The sequence below is a fragment of the Epinephelus fuscoguttatus genome, linkage group LG14, assembly GCF_011397635.1.
Source record: "Epinephelus fuscoguttatus linkage group LG14, E.fuscoguttatus.final_Chr_v1".
Lineage (NCBI taxonomy): Eukaryota > Metazoa > Chordata > Actinopteri > Perciformes > Serranidae > Epinephelus > Epinephelus fuscoguttatus.
In genome coordinates, this window is record NC_064765.1 from 34416027 (window position 1) to 34430429 (window position 14403).

General features: G+C 40.0%; 1 protein-coding gene and 1 long non-coding RNA gene across 2 annotated transcripts in view; one reads left to right on the top strand and one right to left on the bottom strand.

Annotated features, from left to right (window-relative positions):
* The first annotated feature begins 6527 nt into the window (after positions 1-6527).
* LOC125901005 (uncharacterized) overlaps positions 6528-14403 on the top strand; it is a 29193-nt gene continuing 21317 nt past the window's right edge. Inside the window, exon 1 of the long non-coding RNA XR_007450916.1 lies at positions 6528-6620. This is a non-coding gene — a long non-coding RNA (uncharacterized LOC125901005). The remainder of the gene's footprint in view (positions 6621-14403) is intronic.
* syt14a (synaptotagmin XIVa) overlaps positions 6540-14403 on the bottom strand; it is an 81884-nt gene continuing 74020 nt past the window's right edge. Inside the window, exon 9 of the mRNA XM_049596273.1 lies at positions 6540-9085. Within this exon, the coding sequence (XP_049452230.1) occupies positions 8772-9085 (314 nt within the window). The 3' untranslated portion in view covers positions 6540-8771. The remainder of the gene's footprint in view (positions 9086-14403) is intronic.

Below are 14403 nucleotides of genomic sequence, written 5' to 3' on the forward strand. Positions count from 1 at the left end.
AATAGAAGATTGTTCTGTCCAGCCTTTGTTTTGTTTTGTAGAGAAGCAAAGGAAGACCAAATTAGTCTGAATTTAAATGCAACTGAGAACCTCACTGTGAAAAATAACCACTGCCAAATGCTTGAAGTTTAAATTTAAAGGTCCAGTGTGTATGATTTAGGAAGATTTGGTGGCATCTAGTGGTGAGGATTGCTAATTGCAACCAGTTGGTTAGAATTCCTTCAGTGTTCATTGTTGAGAAGGTTTATTATCGGAAGTAAAAACACTGACAAAGTATTTCTCCTATGTTGTTTGGCCAGTGCCTGCTCATGTCCGCACACCTTTTTTCTGATCCAGACGTTCAGAAGGTTTTTACCATGAGCAGAATTATCCACAGAGGTCTCCTCCTCTCCCAAACAAACGGGCCAATTGTTTTTAACCGGTAAAAACACTGATTAAAGCACTTTTACATTACAACTAAGTGTTTCCCTAATGCTTACTACAAGCCAAATTATCTGCAGAGATCTCTTTCTCTTCAAAACAAATGGAAACGGTCATTTTAAACTGGTAAAAATATTGAATAAAGCAGTTTCATGTTATAAAATCTGTGTTTAACCGATGCTGTTCGCCATGATGGGGCTGCTTACTACAGTGGCCAATGTGAAAATGCAAAACACGACTGGCTCTATCAAAAGCCAGTGTTTAATTAGTCCATGCTGGGTTACTGAAACATGGCGTTGCAACATGGCAATCTCCAGAGACAAGGACCCGCTCCCTATGTAGGTATAAATGACTCATTCTAAGGTAACAAAAACAAACAATTATTATTATTATTATTACCTCCGCCAAGGAGGTTATGTTTGAGCCGGCATTGGACTGTTTGTCTGTTTGTTTGCAAAATAACTGAAAAAGTTCTGAACAGATTTTGATGAAATTTTCAGGAAAGGTTGATAATGGGACAAGGAACAGATGATAAAATTTTGGTGGTGATCGGTTGAAGCGAAGTGTATAAAATAATAAAATGGCGGGAAATCCGAGCTGCTTGGTGGAGGTCTGTGCTCTCCGAGTGCTTTTCTAGTTTTTAGGTGGTTATTCACTTAGGAAAATATACTTATTATATTAGGCTATGTTCCATTTCTGCCAGTATATCCCCCAAAACCCTGCACACTGGACTTTTGAATACCACTCAATTAATAGCATTGCATTGATAGCATTTTTTCTCTCTCTCTCTTTAGGTTCACAAATTCAAATAGAAAATTCAAATGTTTGGGGTTTCCAGACATACATCTGATCAGGTTATAGTTATTTTGTTTCTTGAATTTTTGTGTCTGCATTTCCCAGTCCAATTTTTAGCAACCTGATTTTTTTCAACTTGAAATTTTACATCTTAAAATGGCCTGTATATAGTTTTTGCAAATTAAGTTTCTGACACTGCTTGTTTATTGTTTTTTAGAGGGGAATTTAAACCATGTTACTGCTTCTAAGCTGTGAAATAAGTGGTATTCAAATTAAGTATTCACAGCTAGGTATTGCTTGTTAAAGTCAAATCTGTTTGGCCTTTTTTTGCTTTCGTAGCTTGGTAGTGAGACCTGGTTTTAACATTCAAAAAAATAAGTGGCACATCAGTCGTACTAATAATAGGACATGTGGCGCTCTAAGGAAAAGTGTGTGTGTTACATTTTATTCAGTCGTTAATTCTTTCAACTGTAATTTCAAAGTTCAGACTGCACAAAAAACAACTTCTTCACTGAAGATATAGTCTGACTGTGGAGCATGCATGGCTGCCATCAGACACCCACTGACAGTGTGAAGGATCAACAACATCACCCCCTTTTTGTTGAATGGCGAGACATAAGAATTTATTTACTAAATTCAAATCAAATGATCCAGGCTGATTAGAAAATAAACTTTGCAACTGGATTATACCTTGATGATGTACATCTCTACATGTACAAGGGAGCTACTGCCGAGCCATCTTTTACATGGTGTTTCACTGTTGTGCTGTAAAGGCTGTGCTTCTGTTTCACACTGTTAAAAAGCATCAAAGCCAAAAAGTCTTGACAGATTGTTTCGAGACGAGCTCTGCTGGTCTCCGACACATTCCCTTTCTGGTGTTAGAGAAGCGAATGTAAAGAGGACCAGAGCTACAAGACATAACTCCTCTAAAACATAAAATAAAAGTAACAGAATAAACAATAGCAATCCAGAATAGTATTGCTCACAGAGTGTGTTAATATGCGACTCACTATTGAACTGTCTTGAAATAATTTCTTCCCCATTATTAATACAAAAATAGATAAGAAAACATTTACTGTATACAAAGTATATGGCCGACAATCAAGAAGTGGGTAACTTTGTTCTAAATACCAGTAATTCGATTCAGAAATTGTCACGAGAAAATGCAACAACGACCTATATCACAGCCCCCCACGCCCCCTTTACTGTACCTTTCCAGTCAACACACACACACACACACACACACACAGCCACACACACATCCACTTGGTAAACACTGCACAAAGCTAGCTTTCACCACAACCACAGGCACAGTAAAGAGTATATGTATTTTCTGTTGTCTGTAAATGAAATGAAGTGAGAAAGTGGCCACGGCTAAAAATACAACCCGTTCGCCTGTAGACATTCTGCGAGTTTGTCAATGCACACTGTGGCTCCTGTGAAAACAAGTTTGAATTCCCTCCAGTGAGGCTGAGTGCTGCTGTGTGTGCTTTCTGTAATTATGGATGTAGGTCTGTGTGCTCTGAGGGCGTGTATGTGTCTGTTTTTTTGTACTGGGTCCACTTCCAGATATTTATGAACTGACTAAACCATATAAGGCAAGGGATTCTGTATGTGCAGCCACAGCGCTTATTAGCACCAGAGCAGGTAAAAGAGAGTAACAGGTACGTTTTCTTCTCACCTGTAACTTCACTGCTGTGATGTGTGACCAAGTTATTTTTATTCAAGAGATAGAAAAGAAAGAGTCTTTTAATTATGCTTTTGACATTCTGTGTGACTTTTGAATAGTGGATGGAAACTCAAGATCACACCACCACCACAGTAACTACTACACATTTCTATATATAACACATCTCAGCCTGTCAGTGTTTTCTTAAAAATATCTAACTGTGAAATGCTTATTTGTTCTGAGAGATCTCTACTAAACTTCATCTCAACATCAACCATGACACTTCCACTGTCGGTGATGTCAGGTTATATGTCATGAATTTTATTTGCCTGACAAAAATACCTAGAATTGTTTAGTTGATTTAAAAAAAAAAAAAAAAAAAAAACTTAGGTTGAGGTTCAGACAAAGGCGAGATGTTTTGCCTCGGCAGTGTCGACTGAGAGGGATTCACTTAAGTATAGTAATTGAGCTCAAGTATCCAAATCAGTTCTCCATGAGCCCTCTGGAAGCCAATAAAAAAATGGCCACCACTTCCTTGTCTTTCAACATATCTCTCAGCATGCCTCCATTTCCAGAGAGGCCTGCACATGTTTGAATGCTACAGATAATTGCAAAGAATGTGCAGTCGACACACTGGGATGTGACGATTAAGCTTCAGCACGTAATAATTAGCAACAGTGACAACATGGTGATTTAACCTTAACCGTGTCCATAATCAATTTATGAAACTTGTCTCATTACCATCTTCCCAAATAACTGTATATAGAGATGGGCAGTGCATCTCCACTTCCTCTCATTGTACAAAAATGAAGCCAAAATATCCCAGATACGGCTGCTGCCATCTTGCCCTGGTGACATCATTTAGAACCAGAGTCTGCCCTGTAGCGATCTAAACATTATCAAATTCCCACCATGTGACCAATTGTGAGCAGCACCAATGATTGCAGGCACTCCGATTGGCACATACGGCTGTACATCATGATGTCAAACCCCCTTTTTATGGTTTCAAATAACGAGTGAAAACCAAATGGTTACTTTTAGGACAAAAAAAATGAAGCCTATGAGGAAGTACTGAAACCTGCAGTCCCTCTAATGGCCATTTGAGGCTGGCTCCAGAAGCAAGTCAGTCCCCATAGACCGCCATATTAAAATACAAAACTTAACAGCAGTAATAAACATGTTTACAACCTGGTACAAAAAATGGTTATGGTCTCATGCTAATTTCCCACTCATGACAACTGTATGGGGGATGAATTTTTATATAATTTGTTCAAATTTTATTAAGTCTTCAAGTTATGCAAAATAAAGGGCGGGCTGCTTTGAGTTCCAGGCTTTCTGCCAACAGTGCCATTCGTCTTAGTCAGATCCACCCCTCGCTCCACCACAGCTCTACCCTGGTAATCCAGAGTTCTCGCGAAAGCACAATTTTAATTTGCTCAGCGAGTCACTCTGGCAATCAGTAATGATGCTCATTGCCCATGGCGTTGGAGCCGAGCTGCACCAATCACATCGCTGTATCTGATATAGGCGGCCAGCTAAACAGATGATGACAGCGCTGTGACGACGAAGTCCAGAATCAGTCAGTAAACAGTGCAAGATAGCTACAGATGAACACCAGCTGTTTGAAACGGCTTTGGCCGCTATAATGAACGAGTTAGACTTGGCTTTTTCTCTAAAAGAGGAACAGAAGACGGCGCTCGAATCTTTCCTTTGCAAGAAGGACATTTTTGCTGTTTTGCTGACCGGATACAGCAAGAGTCTAATCTACCAGTTAGCTCCGCTGGTAGCTAAGCGTATATGTCACCCCGTGTATTGTTCTGATTGGTCGTAGTGTTAGCCAATTGCGTGCAGTGATATTTTCAAATGCATGCTTGGTGCCGCCCCTCGAGTAGGGCCATTTGCATTACTCATAGCCAGACCCTAAATCTTTCTAGATTTGGGTCTGGATTTCCAGGCTACCACAGCTCCAGCCTCTCTCCCAAACATGGTCACCTCTGGCTCTAACAAACCAAGATGGCAACAGCTGAGATGCTGAACTCGAGAAACCTATGGGTGATGTCATGGTAGTTACCAGAGTTGGGTATAACGTGTTACAAAGTAACTTTGATTACTTTTTGCAGTAACGAGTAACCTAACGCGTTAGTTTGCTGTTTGAGTAATCAAATACTTAAGTACATTTTCAAACAAGATATCAGTTACTTTCGTTACTTTTAGAATGCTGGTCCTTCAGCTCCGAAACAGCAACGGCTGTCGTTTGGTTCGTATAACGGACATAACGTTAAACCTATGAGTCTGAAAGAAGCCACGGAGCTTGTGGCTCGCTACGTGGTCAGAGAAATGCTGCCGTTGTCTACGGTGGAGTCTAAATAGGTGGAGTAGGACTCGCTGACAGACATATTTCAGACTTAGGACTTGCATTATGCCTGGTACACGCTACACGATGGTACTCACCAATTATCCCCGGTTGTCTTTCAAGGCGTGTGTGATGTTATCGGGTTATTCTTGTCCTATTTTTATTACTTTCACTATTATTTGAGTCACTGCCAGAACTGTGTCTGTTCATGTGCCAGCCGACATGTTGTTGTAGTCACCTAAAAGCGTCAACAGATGGCAGGAGCTAAATTTGAAGCGCCATATGTAAACGATCAAGCTACTGTATCTTCCACAGGAAGTTCTGACAAATGTTTCAGAATAAAAGTCTATTTAGAAAATGGAGGGATTCTCTAGCCGAGGTTATAAGGGGCTTTTAATTTGAAACAAGTGTTGAGTTTGAAATGACGGTGCGATATGTTAACTTTATAAAGACAACGGAGTGGATAAAAAGTAAATATATAAACACACAGAGGAATTAATAAATAACGGACCGTCTATAATGTAGTTTGTTTCAAATGGAGCTGGGAGCCTCTGCAGTTGTGGTGAGCAAAAGCCCCGCCACTATTTGTTAATGTTATTACTTTATGTCCGACCGTGAGGATGTACCACTGTTTGCTAGCTTGATGCTAATGACAGTAACATTAACTCAGCGGGTTGACAAAGTGCCTCTGCTGTTTCACACCATCATTTCCCCCTTTTACTCTGTGTGGTAACATCCCTAGAGGAAATATTAAAAACGCTGGGGTGTTGTTGTCATACAGTTGTCTACGGCAGCAGATCGTTGTGTGTTTCTACTGGTCAAAGTGACGGCTGTGATAGGAGAATTGGATCTCAGTGAAGGGCAAGTGGTCCATAACTTTAATTTTGGAGACAAAAAATGTAGGCTTAGCGCCCTGTGGTCCATTGCCTAATAGGAAATGTAGAATACTCTAAAGTACTTTAAAAGTGCTTGAGTTACTTTTCTCAGGGACTAACATTGGAAGTACTTTTAAGGTAACTGAGTTACTTTACTCAGGGAGTAACGCAGTAAAGTAACTGGCTACTTTTTAAAAAATTAACGCAGTAACGTACTTTGATTATTTTTAAAGTAACCCTTACCCAACACTGGTAGCTACGTTCATTATTTTTACACTTGACGGTTATAACTAAACTTAAAAGAAAATTAACACTTGAAGATACATCAGCGTGATAAGAACTACCTAAAATGACAGAAAACATTTTATTTTTGGCAGGGAAAAAAAGTGACCTATACTTTGATTTTCTTTCCAGGGTTTATGACATATACTACAGCCAGCCATAAGGGGGATATCGAGATGTTTTGGCTTCACTTTTGGGGAGCTCTCATGTCCCTTCCCTGGATGGAGTAAGTAGTGCGTTTTACATTTCTAGCAAAAAAACAAAGACGTGATTGTGATAAATACATGATGAACAAGGTAGCTAGCATGAGCAGTGATGTTAGCTTCATTTAGCCACACCTCTAGCTTAAACAACAGACATCTAGAGAAATCCAAATTCTAGAGCTCAGTAAAAAGTAAGCAATTAGTGTTGTTTTCTCTTAGACAGAGCATGGCACTGGTGCTGCCCTGTTGACTGGCAAAACAAGGGAGTTGATACAATTAGCTAGCTAGCTGGAGGAAATGTGGATTCTTATACCATGAAAATTGCTTCAAGCCGTTGAAAACTTGGTATCAAAGTACTTCTCTCCAACATTTACTATTCATTAAGCAAAAGTCAAAGTTGAAGTCTAAAAAAATAAGTTTTAGTTAATATTTATTAAGAGTTAGCCTCTCAAGAACTGAGGCTGCGGAAGTTTAAGGTAACACAAGCAAACAATTCCACAGCCTTCATAGGATTTTGTTTCAAATGTTGCCTGACTAACTCTGACTGGTGCATGGTAATACTAGGCATTACTTTCTTCCCACTAAGCCACGCCAAGGGATGGGAATTGACAACTGTTCCAAATTGTCCGACCCATATGAGCTTATCAATTCCTTTTATTGTTGCCACCATTTTTTTCTGACAGTTGCCCATTCATTCTGTTGCACTGACACCAATCTCACTCATCTATACCCTGCTGAAAACAAGAAGGAGACATGTCAGAGAGGAAGAATTGGTCCAAAGCGTGGCTTCGTTTCACGAAGAAAGGTGATACCTGTGCTGCTTGTAATGTCTGTATAATGATCATTTCAAGTAAAGGTGGAAACACCAGCAATATGCTAAAACATTTTTCGACGCAACTTGGGCTTAAATTCCAGAAATGCCATGTAACTGACACTTTACTCTTGACTGCCACTGCTTCCCAACAGAGCAGCATGTCTGTTACTGATGGTAAATATCCTGTTATAATAACATTAGCACCACACAGGCAGGCTGAGCAGTTTTTTTTTTTGACTAAGAAAACCCTGATCCATAAAAAACAATGCTGTTCAAATATTCTCTCATTTCATCCTTTTTAAAAGATGACAGTCAGACTGCTGCTAGAGTTAGCTCTCAGGCTACAGCCAGCTTGACTCACCCACCAGCTAACAGGGAGGGAAAATAAGCAAAGAGAGGGTGTAGGCCTACTTTTTTCACAAAGACAATTGATCAAAGATTAATAAGGGAATTGACAAAGAATCGAACCCATAAGCTGAACCCATAATGGCACTGGTATCAATAAAATCATATCAATCCCCATCCCTTGCCACACCTACCACAAACCATTGAGGAAAAACAAGTAGCAAGAACACTAATACAGAAATCTATTGTGAAATTAATAAAACAGTTTTAACTTCAGTGAAGTATTTTGTGTTCATGTGGGACCACTTGGTAGTAAGAATTTCATGGGAAGAAACTGACTGAGGAAATATGTCTTAAGGCATTTAACATTGGTGGTGCAAAGCCCATGACCAAACAACAAATACCTAACTACTACTGACTGTAAAAGTGGCCATGCATGTCCATGCTCTGGCTTCTAAATTAGAAACTGTTTCCTTGGTCATCCCTTAAATTCATGACATAAGCATGTTGTATACAGGCAGGGAAACAAAAGAGGGGCCATGTTTCATGTTGTAAACCTTCTCATATGATTAAAATGAGATCATGAAATCATCCTGATGTCAGTTGTTTGAGCTGGAGGTGTGGATACACAAAATTATCAGACAATAATTAACTCAACAGCGTTATCCAGAACCTGTTTCTTGGATTGGGTTCCAACTCAACCAGTTCAACAGACAAAAACAGAGTGCCATCTACAGAAACTTCAAGGTCATTACAAGGCAATCTATTATAAAATGACATCACATTACTAGCCATACAACTAATCAATGGCTGTCAGTGATTTTACAAACAGTGCCATGGAAATGCTTACACTGTGCCAAGTTGTATTTTCCTTCATCTTCACTGACCCTGGTTCCCTGGATGTCTGTCACATTCCTCTATCCCAGCTGAACCTATCCGTTTCTCACCCATCTGGGATGACAACCGCTCTGTGCAGTTATCCCACGCACTCTCTTCACTTCCTGTTCTCTCACTGTTAGGACTCCAGCAAACTGTGCCAGTGGCAAACCTGCTGTCCTTTAGACTCTTTCATCTGAGTCCAGTGGGTGAGCTCCTCCTCTCCAGAGCTGTTGAGGCCGAGCGAGATCCAGCCAATCATCTCCTTACGCTTCATGCTGCGCTTGTTGTAGACGGAGAGGATAAGCGTGACGTCCGATAGCTGGAAAAGAGCTACCTGGAAGACAAACGTCTCTTTGTAGGTTGGGTTGGGCTGACCTCGGCAGATGGATGTCTTACACTTGGACATCTCGTGGCCCATGGAGTTCAATAAGGTCAGCTTAACATATGTATCTGAGCAAGAAACAGGTGGAGTGGACAATTAGAGGGGAAATGATGAAAACCTTTAGAAATATTTAGAAATGTGTAGCATGAGATGTGGCTTCAGTACTGGATTATTTGTGCAAAATCCTTGTGTTTCTCCTGTGTATTCTCTTTGAATGAAAGCATTACTACCTGCTGCAGCTGTGTCTCCTCTGCAGCAAAGTCTGACCCATTTTCCCCACAAAGCATTTGTTCCTGTAATAATGTCACTGCAGTTGATGTATAAGATCATGACCACATAGGATGCGGTTTTCTCTTGATCAAACACAAAGCACAGCTGTGAGTGTTCCTGATAACAGAGCGAGAACGCAAGGAGCGTTACTTCTGTCTTGTTGCTATGCAACTACAGTATGTCTAACCTGAAGTAGAGGATAATGTTGAAGATAAAAATGGACTAGAAAAAGTTGGTAATAGGTCTGCCTGTGCTTAGAGGCTGAAGAGCCTCTTTGAAAACAGATGATGTAGCTAAAATTAATGTTCCTCATCAGCAAAGCCCTCCAGGAGCTGCTATTATTTTCTCTGACTTTGACATAATGTCAGTGTCATGACATAACGTGCACAGACTTTTAGAGTCAAGTACCGCAACCCAAAATGTGCTCTGCCCAAAACAGGTTGCATGTCTGCTGCAGCAGCCCAGTCACCAAAAGAAAATGTTGGCATTGTACATTTCTGCAAAAATACATTACATGTGTATGTTTTATATGTATCAACATTTATAAAGTGATTTAGTACATAAGCTGACTTTGTCATCTGGAGGTGGACCTAGGTGAGACACCTGTCAAGCAGCAGATCACTGTATGAGACCAACAAACAACAACACCAGTTGTTTTTTTATTGAGACATCGTTGTGTTTCCAGCAGATTTTTAGCCATGACATGTGGATGTTTTTTAGTGACCTGTCACTGTGTTTCCATCAGGGGTAGTGCCACAAAAACTGGTTGTTTTTTATAGAGACATTGCTGTATTGTCTTCAGGATAGTACCATGAAAAGCTGTTGTTTACCGAGACAACACTGTGTTTCCAGCCTTGATAGTGTAACAAAAACTGGTTGTCTTTTACAGCAACATTGCCGCATTTTTTGAAGGGATAGTGCCTGAAAAAGCAGTTTTTACCAAAACATTGCTGCATTTCCAGCCAGGATAGTGCCATTAAAAACTTTTTTCTTTTTTTTAACATCATCACGGCATTTTCATTCAAGATAGTGGCACAAAAAGAGGGTGTTTTCTACCAAGACATGACCGCATTTCCAGCTGGGATAGTGTCACAATAAGCGGTTAGTTTTTACCAATACATGGCTTAATTTCCTGTCAGGATAGTGCCACAAAAAGTGTTTTTAGTGCCACTGAAAGCTGTTGTTTGAGACATTACTGCATTTTTTTGATGAGACGGTGCCTGAAAAAGTTGTTATTTTTTACAGAGACTTTTTTTTTTTTTTATGAAGTCATCATTGCATTTCTGGTTGAGATAGTGGCACGAAAAGTTGCTTTTTATCAAGACATCGCTGCATTTCCTGCTAGGATAGTGCAACGAAACATGATCTTTTCCTAACCAAGTTGGTTTTGTGCCTAAATCTAACCACACCCTAGATTCAACAACTACGGTGTTGTTGAAACATAAAGAAACATAAAATTTAAACCTATCCTTTACATATTATTGTACAAATGTAACATGCCAGGGTTTGCATAAACAGACAATGCCAAATGTATTCTGGTGAGAGGGTTGGCTGCTAACTAATGAGAATGTTCAAAAAACATATGACTGGTGTATAATGTTGATAGGTCACGAAAGTGGTATTAAATTTGCAGACATGGCATGAAAAAAGAAATTAAGCCCAAGAGCCCAAGATCCTTATAATCAAACAGAGATCATAATCTTTGGACATGTTTCATTAGCAGTATTCAAGAATGTACTGTACATCTAGTACAGAGCGATTATGTTACTGATAATCTTTCCCCAGCTGATTCCCTTCTGTTTTATTGTAAATCAGCGCATATTCTAAAATTTCATTCCCAATAAAACTCATTCATTTAGCTGTAAAGAGGAGAAAAGGAAAAACACTGGCATTATCAAGTGATTCAGCATTCACGGCTTCCTTTTTCACTCCTCATTTCCATGCCCAAAATCATGATATAAACTGAAGCCACAAATCCAGCGGAAAGTAAACGAGGCAAGACTAGCAATCACAATGGGTCTTTGAGAGTGTTTCGCCCCTCGTCTACAACCATACTCCATAATAATGCTGTGTATTATGTTCCTGTCTAAGAGGGAGTATAAGGAATGAATTGCCGAGGCTTTCATGCTGTCGAGTGCCAGCTGCCTTCCAACGCCTAGCTCACCGCCTTGAATCACACATTCAGTTGCTCTCTTTGACATAAAAGCACAGTGAAAAAAATAGCCTTGATTTCTTTTTTGACTGCTGCTGAATGGGCTCTGTAGAGCTGTGGATGTCTTAAGTGGTCAGCAGCGGTGATGCATGGCTCTTTGGTATTGTTGCTGAATGAGAGGGGCTGCGACTGATGATTAACTTGACTTGTCGGCTCGGTACTGTTTTGAAATGATAGAAAAGGAGCTCTGAAATTGCTCTGCATCTTTCACCGGCGCTCTTTCCACTTTGTGAGACGTACAAAGTCAATCAAGGCCTTCATAAGGATTTTGCACAAAGATTTTTTTTTTTCAGTGTTACCAGATGTGACTATTTTCTGAATGCAATTTGTATACAGTATGTGGATATGCTATTCAGGAAAGCACAAACAATATCAAAATGTGGCAGCTAGTTATTAGTTACAGACATTCATGAATACAAGGAGCAAAGCAATTAATGGGAGGGCAGTTCAGTGTGTCTTTCAGATGAATATTTATGCTCTACTCTGTCACAGAAGTCCTCTTTCTGTTTTTTATGCTGTAATCACAGCTGGAAATGTAAAAATGACACCTAAAGCATGCCGTGGTGTTCTGTTTAAATAAAGTCAGCAGTGGATGACGCACAGCATTTCCTTCGAGCTGGCCATCAGCCACCAAGCAAACTGGATTGAGTTAGCATGAAAAGTGTTACTTCTGAGTGAAAACATGAAAGACCTGCAGGCATCACAGGCACCAACACAAGAGTGACACGACACAGGTGGGGAAGAGTGGTTGCAGGGCTGCATGCACAAGAAGACTATACACTCCAAAATGAAGGGAACAGCAACCATCTTCATGGATACATGTTTAAATTTTAAAGTTCATGTGAAGAAATAACAATGACAATGTAAACTTAAAGTAATTGCTTTTTTCCTATTGCTTTTTAATTTTAAAGTAATGTTTTTTTGCAGCAGACTTTACTTGTGGGGGAACAAGCTTATTTGCTTTTTGCCAAGCATTAGATAAGAAGGTTGACAGAAAAAAATGATTTGTAAATAATAATAAATAGTAATGTAAAATAATTTTCTAAGCACTGGGGAGGGATGTGTTTTTTTTTTTTTTCAGCTAAGGGGAGGGGCATACAAATTTAACAGGTTGTATTTTGCATTTATTTTACCACTGAGTTTTAGAGAAAACATGGAAGGTATGTTCCACCTCACAAACCAGCATGCATGACAACAGTGAAAAACCAAAGAACCGCTTTTTTCAACTTCAGGATTTCGTCTTTAAATTTTAACTTGTAACTTTCAAACATCAAAAGGTAAGTTTGTAAAATCTAATAACAAATTAATGGTGGAGGGAGTCATGTGTTTGCCGCAAGTCACTCAGGGAGGCTCAAGGAAAAATTTCCCTAGCTTTGGGAAGGCTCAAAATTAAATAACTAAATGGAAACAAGTCAAATTCCAGCCATCCCCCTCTTTTGATAAATAAAGAACCGTCCCTAAAGTTACCACCAGGAGACTGTTAGCTTAGCTAAGCATAAAGATAGGAAACAGCTAACCTAACTCTGTCAGTAATCAACTGTCTGCCATCAAAGCGCACAAACTATATCTCTCATTAGTTTAATCCACACAAAACCAAAGTGTAAAAATGATGTCACATTTTTTCAAATGTGCTGCACTGTTTATACACCAGGCGCAGTAACAGCCAGGCAACCAGTGGAGATGGAGTGGAGGGATTTTGTTCCATCTTTATGCTAAGCTAACCGGCTGCTGTCTTTAGCTTCATATTTACCGTAGATTTATGAAAGTGGTATTGATCTTCTCATCTAACTCTCAGAATGAAAGTGAATGTGCTCATTTCCCAAAGTGTCAAACTGATGCTCTGAGTACACTAAACAAATCCAAGTTTGAGAAGAAAGTGCAGTACAGTCACACACTTTTCGTTTTGACTCATGTGCTTGTATATTTCTTGATTGTCACATTCGTCTGTTTTTTTATACTTACACTGAACAAAAATACACAACACTTGTGAAAGAAATCTAAGACTTTTTATGAACTTAAAAACAATATTTCTCTAACATTTTTTGCACAAATTTGTTAAAATCCATGTTTGTGAGCACTTGCACCTTTGCTTAGATGATCTATCCACCTGACAGGTGTGGCATATCAAGATATGATTAAACAGCATCATTAGGACACAGGTGTACACTGGGATGGTCACAATAGAAGGACAAATATGCGAGATATTGGTGTGGCCTGACGTGCTGATGTATTGCGGTAAGCGAGTTGTGTCATTTCCGGTGTTTCTGTGACAGCGTCTCTGTACTGCTCTGGTGAATTCTAGTAGCCTGTTTTCTCACTTCAGTTGCTTTAACATTGCTTTAACATCTACTTCAAGTCTTAACCCACACTAGTTCTGTTTAAGCACTTATAGCTCTCCTTTCTACGACTTTCTCGCTAATCTCTTAGCTGTTGTTTGCACGTTACTAGCCTTGGTAGCTACATTAGCTTTACAGTTAGCGATGGCTTCTCCCTCTGCTCTTTCTTGCTCGGTGTGCCAAATGTTCAGTTATGCCTCTGCCTCCTTTAGCGACAGTGGTAATTGTAATAAGTGTAGCTTATTTGCTGCGTTGGAGGCGAGGCTTAGTGAATTAGAAGCGCGGCTCCGCACCATGGAAAACCATTCAGTAGCTGCGGTAGTTAGCCAGCCCCCTGTAGCCAGTGCGGAGCCACATAGCATAGCCTTAGCCTCTGCTAACTGTCCTCCGGTAACTCCTGTTCAGCCGGGAGGTTGGGTTACGGTTCGCCAGAAGCACAGCTCCAAGCCGAAGCCCACGGCTCACCAGCCTGTTCACGTTTCCAACCGCTTTTCCCCACTCAGCGACACACCTGCTGAGGATAAAACCCTGGTTATTGGCAGCTCTATTCTGAGAAACGTGAAGTTAG